This window comes from Populus euphratica, unplaced genomic scaffold (assembly GCF_000495115.2).
Source record: "Populus euphratica unplaced genomic scaffold, PopEup_1.0 scaffold1804.1, whole genome shotgun sequence".
Taxonomy (NCBI): Eukaryota; Viridiplantae; Streptophyta; class Magnoliopsida; order Malpighiales; family Salicaceae; genus Populus; species Populus euphratica.
In genome coordinates, this window is record NW_011501646.1 from 12,328 (window position 1) to 25,552 (window position 13,225).

General features: G+C 35.5%; 2 protein-coding genes across 2 annotated transcripts; one reads left to right on the forward strand and one right to left on the reverse strand.

The window, feature by feature from the left end:
• Positions 1 to 2,591: 2,591 nt before the first annotated feature.
• Positions 2,592 to 8,741, forward strand: LOC105118217 (hexokinase-1-like). The gene is made up of 9 exons (XM_011016116.1): positions 2,592 to 3,099; positions 4,700 to 4,850; positions 4,940 to 5,122; positions 6,102 to 6,176; positions 6,343 to 6,498; positions 6,602 to 6,700; positions 6,792 to 6,922; positions 7,086 to 7,167; positions 8,036 to 8,741. The coding sequence occupies exons 1-9, from the start codon at positions 2,828 to 2,830 to the stop codon at positions 8,381 to 8,383; spliced, it is 1,497 nt and encodes a 498-aa protein (XP_011014418.1). The 5' UTR covers positions 2,592 to 2,827; the 3' UTR covers positions 8,384 to 8,741.
• A 324-nt stretch (positions 8,742 to 9,065) lies between these two features.
• On the reverse strand, positions 9,066 to 12,629 carry LOC105118218 (receptor-like protein kinase 5). The gene is made up of 2 exons (XM_011016117.1): positions 9,863 to 12,629; positions 9,066 to 9,759 (listed from the first exon to the last, which is right to left on the reverse strand). The coding sequence occupies exons 1-2, from the start codon at positions 12,474 to 12,476 to the stop codon at positions 9,335 to 9,337; spliced, it is 3,039 nt and encodes a 1,012-aa protein (XP_011014419.1). The 5' UTR covers positions 12,477 to 12,629; the 3' UTR covers positions 9,066 to 9,334.
• Between the last annotated feature and the right edge of the window lie 596 nt (positions 12,630 to 13,225).

Consider the following 13,225-nt stretch of genomic DNA (forward strand, 5'->3'; position numbering starts at 1 on the left):
TTGAGGAAACTCCTGTATTAAGTTTTCTTGGTTGAGAAAAAACTCATCCTCAAGTTTAGATAGCTTTTTTCTTGATCTTATGGATGTTCTATCAAAATACTTCCATTATCTTTTATAAAAACTTTGAACTAGAGTCCCTTAACATTAATTAAATTACTTTCTATGCCATAGATGTTCCTTGAATTATCATAAAAGAACAACTCAAATCCTCCACCTTTATCAATTTTATTATGTTCAAAACTAATGAATATTGTTTCTAGAACATTGATAAGTTTGCTCCTTTTCTGTCTAAGAACGTCAACTCAGACCCCATTAATTTCATAATTTTTTTAATCACATATGAAGCACATCCTTCATAATTTTTATTTTTTTTATCAAAACTCATTTTAGAACTACCTCCTCAACATGCATCTTAATTAATGTAATAAGAACTTTATTGGCATACTTAGGTTCATCATAGACTTAGATTTTCATATCAAGATATTCTCCTTCGATATCATCTTTGTTATCCTTATTGAATTTTGATGATTGATTTCAATCAATAAAAGATCTAGAATCATCAAGATTTTTAGTTGCATTATCATTTTTATATTGTTGAAATTTCACTTGTATATATCAATCAAAAAGCTACCTTAAATAACCATTTTCAAGAATATCTTTAGATCAAATTCTCCATATAGAATTCTATTACTTTTTTTTTTATGTTTAAAAGAAGAACAATCACTAAAATCATGGTGTGGTTTACGAATGAAAGGATTAATATCCTCACCATTATTGTCTTAATTATTAAATTAGTCAAAATGTTTTTGGAATTGCTGAAGTTGCCTTTTTATTTTATCAATTTCAAGAGTACAAATATTTATCTTAAATTCTTACACATGATATCCACGAACAACCATATTTATAAATCTAAAGCTTTGATAATAACTTGATATTGAGATGATATGAAAATTGTAAAATGAAACATCAATCACACAAATGATAATTTTCACTCATCACTTTAAAGTATCAAATTAAAATGAACATGAATAACTCACCACCCTAAATATATAAATTAAATCACTCATAAAAAAGATATAAAAATTGAAAGGTTGTTAAAAGGCTAGGTTAAAAACTTTTCATTCAAAATTTGCTAAAAGATCCTAATATATGGTCTGAATCATCATTATATACTTGGGAGCAGTGAGTTCTGATATATATCTTCTATGTTCTCTAACCAAAACTAATAATTATTGGGCTCTAATACCAACCGATTTATACAGAGGAAAGGAAATGAAGTTTGTTACAAGTCAAAACTCTCAAAAATAAAAAACACCATAGCTATAAAACAAAATACCTAAAATATTCAATTTTTATTTATCCAAGTTTCCACTTACCAAATGGCTACCACAACCTTTTATATATATATATAAAAAAAACTAGAAAACCTTAATAAAAATTAGCACCTGTACTTATAAGAAACCTAAACATACACTTCAAACACTATTTTAATAGCAAACCATACATGCCACAAAAATTAATGCTAACAACAACTCCTATGCAATTGGCAACACCAATAAACAAAATTCAACATACATAATAAGAAAAAAAATAAATGAAAAAAATATTATCTTTAAATAGAAAAAAAGAAAAATATATATTATCATAAAAAAAGCTTATGCATCAATCTTTTCATGTTAAAAAAAACTTATCCTCAAATGCAATCTTTAGTTAGATATTATTCTCCATTAAAAATTCATTTTATATACGGGTTACCTTATTTAGGTTCATAACTTAACACTTTTATGAAGGCTTTTCCATCATGAATCCTTAACATAACATTTTTGTGTGGATTATCTTATCGCAAATCTCTAACATAACATTTTTGTTTGAGCTTCCCTATCATGGATTCCTAACATCACACTTTTGTGTGGGCTGTCTCATTATAGGTTTCACCATTAAAGTTTCAGATAACATCAATTGATGCAGATAAAAACAACACACTAGTTTTTAAACGCTTGTTTAACGAGAGGGAACTTTCTTATCCCTTTTTATACAAGTTTGTTTTATTTTACAATATCTTCTAACCATGATTATTCTGTCATATGTAATAAAGTAAAATACCTACTAAGAATCATTAAGCTCTAATATTAATTGACTAATTGTTGTATATAAGAATGAAAGATAAGATATTTGTTATAAATTAAAATCATCAAAGACCAATCACATCATAAGCATAGGGAGACTCTCAAAATTAATTTTTATTCATTCAAGTCTCATCTTGTCAAAAGGCTATTACAACATTTTATATAGAAAAAATTAGAAAACTCTAATAATATTAAATAAGAAAAACAAACTAGAAAAAACTATTTTTATTTAAATATTGAAAAAATATTTTTTAAAAATATATAATAATATTAAATAAAAAATAAAATAAACTAAAAAATATAGGCTAATGCATTGTATATAAACAATTTTAATGATTATTAACATACGGGGTATTATAGTAGAAAATATAGTAAAAGGATGAAAGATAAGAAAATAAACAATTGGAGGACCAAATAAAAACATTAAACCGGAAAAAAACAAATGACAAAAGTAAACCCTCATCTATGTTTAGATTGAACACTTTTCTTTTCTAGCAGTCTTACCTTATTTTCCGAGACAAATCCAGCTTTGACAACCGATAATTTTGCTTCAAATTTTCCGCTATAAATCCTTATCTATGAATCCTTTTATATTATAAATAGCTGATTCATTTCCTTCAACTCCAAATCCAACAGTTTTAGGGACCGCTGTTGTTGTTGTTGTCGTTGTTGTCGTTGTTTTTGTTGTTCCTACTACTGTGATGGGGAAGGTGGCAGTAGGAGCGGCGGTTGTTTGCGCGGCGACAGTGTGTGCGGCGGCTGCGTTGGTGGTGAGACACAGGATGAGATGTTCAGGGAGGTGGGCCAGGGCTATGGCGATCCTAAGGGAGTTCGAGGAAAATTGTGGGACCCCTATTGGGAAGTTAAGACAGGTGGCTGATGCTATGACCGTTGAGATGCATGCCGGCCTTGCATCTGAGGGTGGTAGTAAGCTCAAGATGTTAATCAGCTATGTAGATAATCTTCCCTCCGGGTAATCAACTATTAATCTTACTAAATAAAACATAATTACTGTTATTTTCGTTTTCATTTCCCATTTAAGTTTACTTGTGTAGTATTTAATTTTCTAGAGGGATATTTATAAATTGATTTCTGAAGTAATGGATTGTTTTTTAATTGTTAATTAATCGTGGGGATTATTTTTTTGTCCTGAAAAATTGCACCTTTCATGCATTTTTTTTTATTGTGGACCTTTTTTTATATGCTATATGCTACTGAATTTTGAATCTTTTCTCTAATATCCTGATTCTATTTGTAATTTTATTAGTTATTAATGTTTTGATGATTGTTGTGTTGGTAAAAGAGTTCTGCTTTGGACTTGAAAAACGAATTTCGTTTTGATGTGTTTTTAGGGAATGAAGTAGGAGTTCATAAATAAGATTGTTTAAGGGTGAGTTTGATTAACAGTTGTGAACTTGAGTGTATAAACAAGAATCTTTGAACTCTTTTGTGTCCTTTGAATTTTAGTGGAGATGGGTTTTCTTAGATGTAGATAGTTCAAGAATTAACTTTTTATTAGTGAAAGGCGTATTCTTTACTAATCTTGAAATCTACCTTTCTCCAATTAAGCTTGACATGTTTCGCATGCTTCGGGTAGGATTTGTAAAAATTTTTAGCCTTTGCTTTTAAGTTGCCTAACGTTGTCTCTTTTGTAGTTCCCTCTTTTTCATTCAATCAATAAATGCTTTCTTTTTCTTTCATCAATGGTTTGCTTTCTTCTTCTCCCCCTGTTTTTTTCCCCGTTGAATGGAACTTGGAATATAGCTTGCTGTTCGAAGCTTTGCTGCTACATTTTGCTTTTTACAGCTTATATCTTAATTCTCATCCTTGCTTTTCATATAGCTGTGGCTAGGAAATCTCCCGGGCAGTGAGTTCTCTTATGTTGTATTAGTATCTTATCACGATATCTGATTTGATGAAATTTGGAGTTTTTGAAGTGGGAGGTCATTTCATTTTTAAACTGATAAGCAAACAGCACTTAATTTATATTGAGTTGATAGATTCTGCAAGGTTTCTTTTTTGGCTGCTGATTTGATGTGTTTCTTATGGAACGTGGATTCTTTATGATCAGTTGGTGGTACTGTACTGCTGATAAAGGCTGGCTTTGTGGTCTACATAAATATCTTATTATGAACATCCATGTTTTATAATCAAATAAACTTAAGATGGATTTATTTGAGATTTATCATGTTGTAGGTTAAATTTTCACTCAAATAAAATTCTATGCTGGTCAACTTAGTAATGATCAACTTGGAAGAATGTACAGAAATTTCTGGGATGTGGTATTCCTTTCAATCGTTCAACCATAGGATTGTTTGGTTGATGAACTCCTTTTAGCTGCAGATAGCCCTTTTAAAATTGTGGATAAGGTTTTTTAAGTGCTGAAAAATGAAAAATTAATGAGTGACAGAAGACAAAAGAAGCTTTGATGTTCATACAGGAACACGAAAGATGTTGCTTTTCTGTGAAGAATTTGTTCCTGAGAGAATGCAATTTCATTTATCAAGACTTTTTATATTAACTAAATGTAATTACCACTAAATGGCTAGCTACTTCTGTGCTTAATTTTTCAGAGAAGAGAATGGGTTGTTCTATGCATTGGACCTTGGCGGAACAAATTTTCGAGTTATACGGGTACTGCTCGGTGGGAGGGATGGAGGTGTTGTCAAACAAGAGTTTGAGGAAGTTTCAATTCCTCCACACTTGATGACTGGATCTTCAGATGTAAGCATCACTTCAAACTAGTCTATCAAACTTAAACTTGCTTAGAATAGTTAGTGATCTGAATATATTGTATACGGTGGTGATTTCAGGCACTATTTGGTTTTATTGCTACAGTGCTTGCCAATTTTGTTGCCACAGAAAGTGAAGGTCTGCATCCTTCACCTGGGAGACAAAGGGAGCTCGGTTTTACCTTCTCATTTCCAGTTAGGCAAACATCAATAGCATCTGGAAATCTTATAAAATGGACAAAAGGCTTCTTGATAGATGATGTGGTGAATCCCAATTACCCTCACTTGCCTCCCTCCCCCCTCCTCCTTTGGCCATCTGTTTTCATTGCATTACAACAGTTTTTTCAATTACAGTTATGTTGGTTTTTATCTTGGTGCATATCTGTTATGAGAATAAAAAACTCACAAGAAATTGTTTTACCATCTAAAAATGTCAATGTTTTTCCCTTTACCTGCTCCGCTTCTTTGCGTTACATATATTCCTTTTCATCAGTGAACAGTGACAAAATTATTAAAGCATTCCCTAAGGGGTACAGGTCATATGCAGTGTTAAAAATGCATTAATAATATTTTGGAGCCATTCTATGTAACAAAGCATATAATAGTTTGTCTTTTTATTGTGAGACACATGCAGCTGGCAGTTGAACACATACATACCAGTACTTGATTTCTGATGGTTTTGGTCACTTAAATAGAGAAACCGATCATTAGCATCTGAAATTTACTAATTTTGGTAGTGATTGTTTTCTGATGTTCTGGATATCACTCTGAATTTATTATTAGTTTCTATTGATCTGTGAAATCTTAGCAGTTAGGTATGTTCCTGCTTAAACTCTGTGGGAACACATGCCAACCATGTCAACCAAGCTTCAGGAGCAAAGGAACTTTCTATCAAAGCATTCATTTTCTTTCAAGTTCCTTTTGCTCACGTGTAGTCTGCATAATTTAGTTGGCGAGCATATATCTCTACAGTGTGGAAAGCTCAAATTAACCACTTGTATCTTACTTACTCAGAGTTATTAACTCTGCCTCATGTGCTCAACATTTACTTCTAAAAGCAGACAGTTCTCTAAATATAGCCTTGTGAGGGTATATCCCTGATATTTCTGCTCTGGAAAACGTTAAAGCAAAATACTGTAACCAGCACTTCGACTCAAGATTGCAATAGCTTCAGTCAATAACTGTACCTTCTTATTCTGCCAATCCTTTTTCACCTTGTTGCTCACTTCTTCCTGGTCCTTAGGTTGGACAAGATGTGGTGGGAGAATTAACCAAAGCCATGGAAAGAATTGGACTTGACATGCGCGTGTCAGCTTTGGTAAGTAATTTGGTTGCTGTCCCTGGGTTCTTTGTTTGGGTGTTTTCTATTAAATGGCAAAGAATGTGATTTACAGTCCAGTGCTGATGGAATGGGTGCTTAATGCGTAATGCATTCACATGTCTACATAACTAAACAAATTCTTCAACTTTCTGAGCTGATGTAGGTCAATGATACAATTGGAACATTAGCTGGAGGTCGATACCACAACCCAGATGTCATTGCTGCTGTAATATTGGGTACTGGAACAAATGCAGCATATGTAGAGCGAGCACAAGCAATTCCTAAGTGGCATGGTCTTCTACCCAAATCTGGAGAAATGGTTGGCATTTCATATACAATTTCTCCTCTTTTTTACTGTCTTATGACAGGAATGCTTACATTTAATAAGCATAACCTGATACCTGAACTGTTTCTTATTATAGGTTATCAACATGGAATGGGGTAATTTCCGGTCCTCGCACCTTCCACTAACAGAATATGATCAAGACTTGGATGTTGAGTCTTTGAATCCTGGCGAACAGGTGATGCTATAGTCCTTATTAGTTTTGACTCATTGATCCTTATAGAGGTGGTTTAATGTACTTATAAGAGCTTTGTCATTATTGTTTGCAGATTTTTGAAAAGATTATTTCTGGTATGTATTTGGGAGAAATTGTACGCAGAGTTCTACTGAAAATGGCTGAAGAGGCTGCCTTTTTTGGTGATATTGTTCCACCAAAACTGAAGATTCCATTCATCTTAAGGTCTGCCATATATTTTTGTCTGTGAGCTGTCTGCCATGTATTGAGTTTGAAGTTTTTGGTCCTTTTCCTGTTTTGAGTTGAGATGGCTCGTCATTTCATCTTGATCAACCCAATGCTGTTGATGTTGTAACTAATACAAACTTGCACTGCTGTTAATATGCAGGACGCCTCACATGTCTGCAATGCACCATGATGAATCTTCAGATCTGAGAGTTGTTGGAAGCAAACTAAAAGATATTTTAGAGGTATTATGCTTTGCCTATTGTGTTTGCCTTCTGTATCATTCTATTTGCCTCTTACATGTTGACATGCTTTCTTAATGAGAAAAAGAGATTAATTGTAATTCAGCATAGAGATTGCTTGAAGTATTCAAGTTGGTATGATATGAAGTGATACTGGGGAGATTTTATTTGTCCCCATCTCATCCTCATGTTTTGGAAAATTTCTTTGCCATACATTCATTTTCCTTCTCCATGCAAAACAAGGACCGCTATTCCACCTCACTTTGATACATATCTTTCTTTTTGATACCATTTTATTTCAAAAACTAAAAATGATATCTGCTTAAGGTGACTATTTATCCCAAAAACTTGCATAATAAAATAAGAAAAATAGTAGTTTATACACAATAGGTGAATGGTGGTTCCAAAGTTCAGTTATAACTCTCTCTTCCATTTAACTTCCAAATTACCTCATTTTCATAACTCGTTCAAAATAAATTTCTTTGTGGTTACTCTGTAAGAAATGTAAAAAATGAAAAGGAAAATGTAAAGATGAAGTTGGGTGAAAGAGATTGAACCTAAGAAAACAGGCTGACTCAATCTGTGCGATGCATTATATGTATAAGAGGAAATTAATATCAATAACTATTTAGGTTAGTTTTGTGTTGATGACTGTATGTGTACCAACTCTGCTTCATCTTCTGTCAAGAAAATTTGATGGTTCTTGGAAACCTGCCACATTTGGCTTGATGTGAACCAGGGTTATAGGGGAGTCATGATGTTTTCCATTTTCAATTGCCATCTTTGCTCTTCTCCAACTGCAAAAATATTTCATTGTTTTGTTATGTAATCGAAAGTGCACATTTCATTTTTGCTTCCTTTTGTCCCCTAGATACCTCATACCTCGCTGAAAATGAGGAAAGCTATTGTTGAACTATGTGACATTGTTGCCACTCGTGGTGCCCGCCTATCTGCTGCTGGGATTGTAGGCATCATCAAGAAATTGGGGAGAGACACAGTAAAGGATGGTGAAAAGCAGAAGTCTGTGATAGCAATGGATGGTGGGTTGTATGAGCACTACTCTAAATTTAGTACCTGCATGGAAAGCACTCTCAAGGAGTTACTGGGAGAAGAAGTTTCTGACAACATTGTCGTTGAGCAGTCAAACGATGGCTCAGGCATTGGAGCTGCTCTCCTAGCAGCCTCGCATTCCCAATACCTGGATGTCGAGGAATCTTGATGATAACCCCTTACATTAAGTAGTGTTACATTTTTGTTTTTTGTATATTATCAATCCCTCTACACTCGACTTCAAATCATTTAGAGCTTTTCAACCTAGTTCTTGTGATGATGCCAGCGAAATCCATATTTTGTGGTAGTAAGTTGAGCAGTAGATCAAATACTCTTTTGAAAAGTGCCATTAGTGGTCCCAAGCTTCAGTGTAGGAGTCTGTCACACTGCTCCTCTTTACTTTTCTCTGTCATTTACATGAATTACACAATAAAGTGGGGGATGTAAAACAATTATTTGAGTTGTTATATTTGACGGAATATTTTTTCTATGGTTCCGATGGAAAATAAAGTGAATTTTTATGATCATGATTTATTTCCTGGATCAACACGTGGTAGGCTAGAAGCTATCTCATTGCCAGATATGTTTTGTTCGTTAGACGAACTCTTTTTTGACCTGCATGCATGACTGTTCTTTGTTGATCTTTTGTTGGTGGAAGCCAGGGGGCGAGTATCTTGGGTTTCGCCTTTACATGCGTGCGATTTTAAATGGTGGCCTCTGGCTGTGGGAGAAATTCACAGGTGAAATTATTGTGAAGGGGGCGCGCGCACCTAAATCCATGTCTCATTATCAGAGCCCCGAACTACTGTCGGGCCGTGCTTGGCATCAGAGATTTAGAGTAATGGTGCTTGTTTGCTTTAGTACACTGTATATATTAACGGATATCATGCATCCCAGCTTGGACAGCGGTTTTGAAAATATCGTGCAAGCTACAGCATTGCAATATTGTAGCTGCCGATTTTATTCTCCGAAGATTTAGATGGTATCTACTATCTTAGACTTATACTGGCTCATTATGTGCCTAACTATGCAAATTTTACAATTTGAACTCAGAAATAACACTCCTTGTTCTTAAGGTAAGCAGAGAGTAGTGGTGATTTCTGTGCATAAAGCAGAGTGATCAATTATCAGATGCCAAAGTGCTGTCACTTTCTGATTGCCTCTCGCGTTTTGAGTTCTTAAGCAAAGGAGTGGAATCATACTCACTTCCAATGTTCTTCATTCCATAGACCAATGGATGGTTCCTTCCGAGTAAGATTTGCAAAACCTCCTTCATGTGAGGCCTAGCAGAAGGAACTTCGCTGGTACAGAAAACCCCCAATAGGAAAACATTGCTCATTTCATCCACGTAACAAGGTTCCTTTATCTCCTCATCTAAGGCATCGACTATAGTTTTTCCTTCTTGCATGTGACGCAATGCCCATTTGGCGAGGCCTGTATGCTCATCACCATAATTTGCTGCTTTTCCCGATGTTAGTTCTAGAAGGACAACCCCAAAGCTATAAACATCGGTCTTCTCATTTACTCTAACTGTTTGAGCATACTCTGCGATTCAAGTTATAAAATAAGAAACTTCAATATTAAGTACTGGAAAAGAAGGGCAAGGAAGCAAATACACAAGGAGAAGACCTGAAGAGTGATCTTTTACCTGGAGCTATGTAACCAAAGGAACCGGCAACAGCTGACACGGTAGCAAGTTCTTCCTGCTTAATCAGCATCTTTGCTAAACCAAAATCAGCAATTTTCGCATTAAACTCAGAATCCAACAAGATATTGCTTGACTTGACATCTCGGTGAACTATTGGGGGAGAGCAGTCGTGATGCAGGTAGCACAGACCCTGAGCAGCTCCCACTGCTATCTGCAGTCTCTTCGGCCAGTCCAGAACAACATGATTTACTGAAGCTGATGCACTGTTTGATGGCCTTGCTGTATGCGGCCATTGATCGAGACTATGATTCCCCAGATACTCGTAGACAAGAAGTTTCGAATTGTCATTGACAATACAACAGAGCAACTTCACTATGTTCAAATGCCTTATTGTACTCAGTATCTCAACTTCTGCAAGGAACTCCTTTTCAAGTTTCTTCTCCAACGGTCTGTTATTCCAGATTCTTTTCACAGCAACAACACTCGAGCCATTTGCAGCAACACGATATACTTTTCCTGATCCACCGCTTCCTATCAGGTTGCTTTCTGTCAATCCTGACAATATGTTTGATTCAGTGAAATTCAACCTATGGAAGTTAATGAACTTCCATTCTGAATCCGATCTGTGGTTTCTCTTCCAGTGAACTCTGATAATGATGAACGCAAATAACAATGCTAACAGAAAAGCTGTAATCAAAGCACTTAATATCAAGGCTGGGAGTTGGGTTGATGTTTTGCTTGATTTTTGGGGTCTGGAAATGCAAACCTTAAGGTATAGCGATGGCCTACTTGCACAAATACCAGGATTGTTCAAGAAGCTACTGGAATATGCTGCATTTTCATACTCAGCTGGGATTTTTCCCACGAGATGATTTGAAGAGAGATTGAGATATGTAAGTCTCAGCAAACCGAGTTGAGGTGGAATCTGGCCAGAAAATTGATTATCTGACAAGTCCAGTTCGAGCAGGTCAGGTAGGATAGCAATCTCCTCCGGAATCTGTCCAGAAAGTTGGTTTTGACTGAGGTTTATAGTAGTTAAAGATTTCCATGAGATGATGTCAGATGGAAGTGCTCCGGTAAGCTGGTTCTTATCAAGTAAAAGAACCGTCAGATTAGGAAGAGCTGTTAATTCAAGAGGGATAGTGCCAGTAAATTGGTTATTGCTCGCATTGAAGACTACGAGATTCCTCCAAGAATTCCCTTCAATGGAAATACTCCCAGAGAACTTGTTGTTACTTATCTCGAGCCGTGAAAGACTAGTTGACACTTCATTAGGAAGCTCTCCAGTGAACAAATTATCACTTATCATCAGTTGTTGCAAATTTAAAGCTGTCCATAAACCAACAGGAATATTGCCAAAAAATGCGTTATTTGAAATTCTTACTATAAGCAAACTACTGCAATTCTCAAGTGATTTTGGCAACTCTCCACCGAGCTTATTATCAAAAGCTACCACTCCCATTAAGCTACCTCCATGGCATAAATATTCAGGCAGGTTCCCTGTAAGCCTGTTGGTAGCAACCTGGAAGCCTTCAAGGGCTGAGTATCGCCCAAGATCTGGAGGGATTGGTCCTGATAAATTGTTGCTAAACAACGCAAAATCTTTCAATGCGGGAAGACGACCAATGCTTTCTGGGATTTCACCGGATAACTGATTGAAGGACAAACTCAAACCTGATAATTTGTCAAGCTTCCCAAAATCAACAGGTATTGTCCCAGTCAAATTGTTCCATGAAAGATCGATGACAATCGAGTTCAAAGCCTCAACAACCTGAGGGATCTCCCCAGATAGCAAGTTCTTGTAAAGAAACAGAAACTTCAAATTCTTCAACATGAACAAGCCGTCTGGGATACTCCCAGTCAATTCATTCTTTGATAAATCCAAGCGCTCCAATGCCACCATTTCCCCAACCATTTGTGGGATCTCGCCAATCAAATTCGCTTCAGAAATCCACAATTCCCTCAGTTTCTTCAGCTGGGTGAAACTGGAAGGCAACTTTGATGGAAGAAACCCATTGTGAGCCATATATAACTCTTCAAGTTTGGACAAGTTTCCGATTTCTGCAGGGAAAGTACCATCAAACAGATTATCATGAAGATAAAGAGTTCTTAGCTCTGGTATCCGCCCAATGGCAGCTGGAATGTTGCCAGTGAAGTTATTAGCACAGAGGTTGAGGTACGAGAGCCGAGACAAACTGTCAATATCATCAGGAATGGTGCCAACAAAGTAGTTTTGAGAGAGGTCTAAGATTTCTAACTTGGAAAAGTTGTAGACAGCTACAGGGAACTTTCCAATAATGCTGTTATTGGAAAAATTAAGAACTTTGAGGTTCTTAAGGTCAGAAATAAAGGGTGGGATTTTTCCAGGGATGTTCATGTTATCAAGAAGGAGCTGAGTGACGGAGTTATTGGTGCAGGCCACTCCTGGCCAAGTGCAATGAGAGGAGCTTGATGGGGTCCAACGGTCGAGAGACGATGGATTTTGCCAGTATTGCTTCAGTCTTAGTAGAATGGCTTGTTCTTGATCATGGAGCTGTGGGTTTGCATGATCGAGAAAAAGAAGGAAGAGGGCAAGGAAGTGAAGTGAGAATATAATGGGGTTTATTTTCAACATTTTTTGGGAGGTTCGGAGTCTGTTGTTCTTGCTGAACTCTGTTATTCAAGATGAGCTGCCGAGAAAGACTTGGCTCCTGTTCTATTGAGCAGCCTTTGATTTGACACCAAAACCTGAATGGCAATAACTCTGAAACTTCAAGCGTGGAATTAATTTAAGTTAGGGGTGTGAAAAAAATTAAAAAATTTAAGTTAAGTGTGTGAAAAAAATTAAAAAACTTATTAAATCGAGAAAATTAAAAAAAAATAATTAAGCTTGATTTCAGTTTTTTAAGCTTTAAATTAAAAAAAAATAAACCAAATCAAATTTAAATTGAAAAAGCCAGGTAAAACAAAGTTATTATGGAAAAACAAAACCAAACTAAAAAAAATTAAAATCAAGCCAAACCAAAAAATTAAACCAAACCAGTTTAAATAATTTTTTTTTTAAAAAACTAAATCAAACCACACTCAAACCAATTAATTTCAGTTTTTTTTTTAATTTTAATTTAATTATTTTTATAATAAAAATCAAACAACGTAAAAAATAATCATCCATATCCGAAGCTGAAGTGGCTTTTGCTAGCCAAGCTTTTTCGGTTTGCACGGCACACAATAATGGAGCAGACTAGCAGTAATGTATGCCCCACTCCAAGACGTTGGCCCCCATTGCTGGATCCGTCTGTCTGTATGAACAAGAGAAGTTAGAACCTTTGATCAAGGACTCGACCAAACTAAAACGACGATCACAGTCAAGCTCCCACAGAAGCA

Excerpts from the sequence above, each read along its gene's own strand:
- LOC105118218 (XM_011016117.1), bottom strand. The coding sequence starts at position 12,476 with ATGTTGAAAATAAACCCCATTATATTCTCACTTCACTTCCTTGCCCTC. Across the intron at positions 9,760-9,862 it reads CTTTGGTTACATAGCTCCAG|AGTATGCTCAAACAGTTAGA; the intron begins GTAAAAGATCAC and ends CTTGAATCGCAG.
- LOC105118217 (XM_011016116.1), top strand. The coding sequence starts at position 2,828 with ATGGGGAAGGTGGCAGTAGGAGCGGCGGTTGTTTGCGCGGCGACAGTG. Across the intron at positions 3,100-4,699 it reads GTAGATAATCTTCCCTCCGG|AGAAGAGAATGGGTTGTTCT; the intron begins GTAATCAACTAT and ends TTAATTTTTCAG. Across the intron at positions 6,701-6,791 it reads CTTTGAATCCTGGCGAACAG|ATTTTTGAAAAGATTATTTC; the intron begins GTGATGCTATAG and ends TATTGTTTGCAG.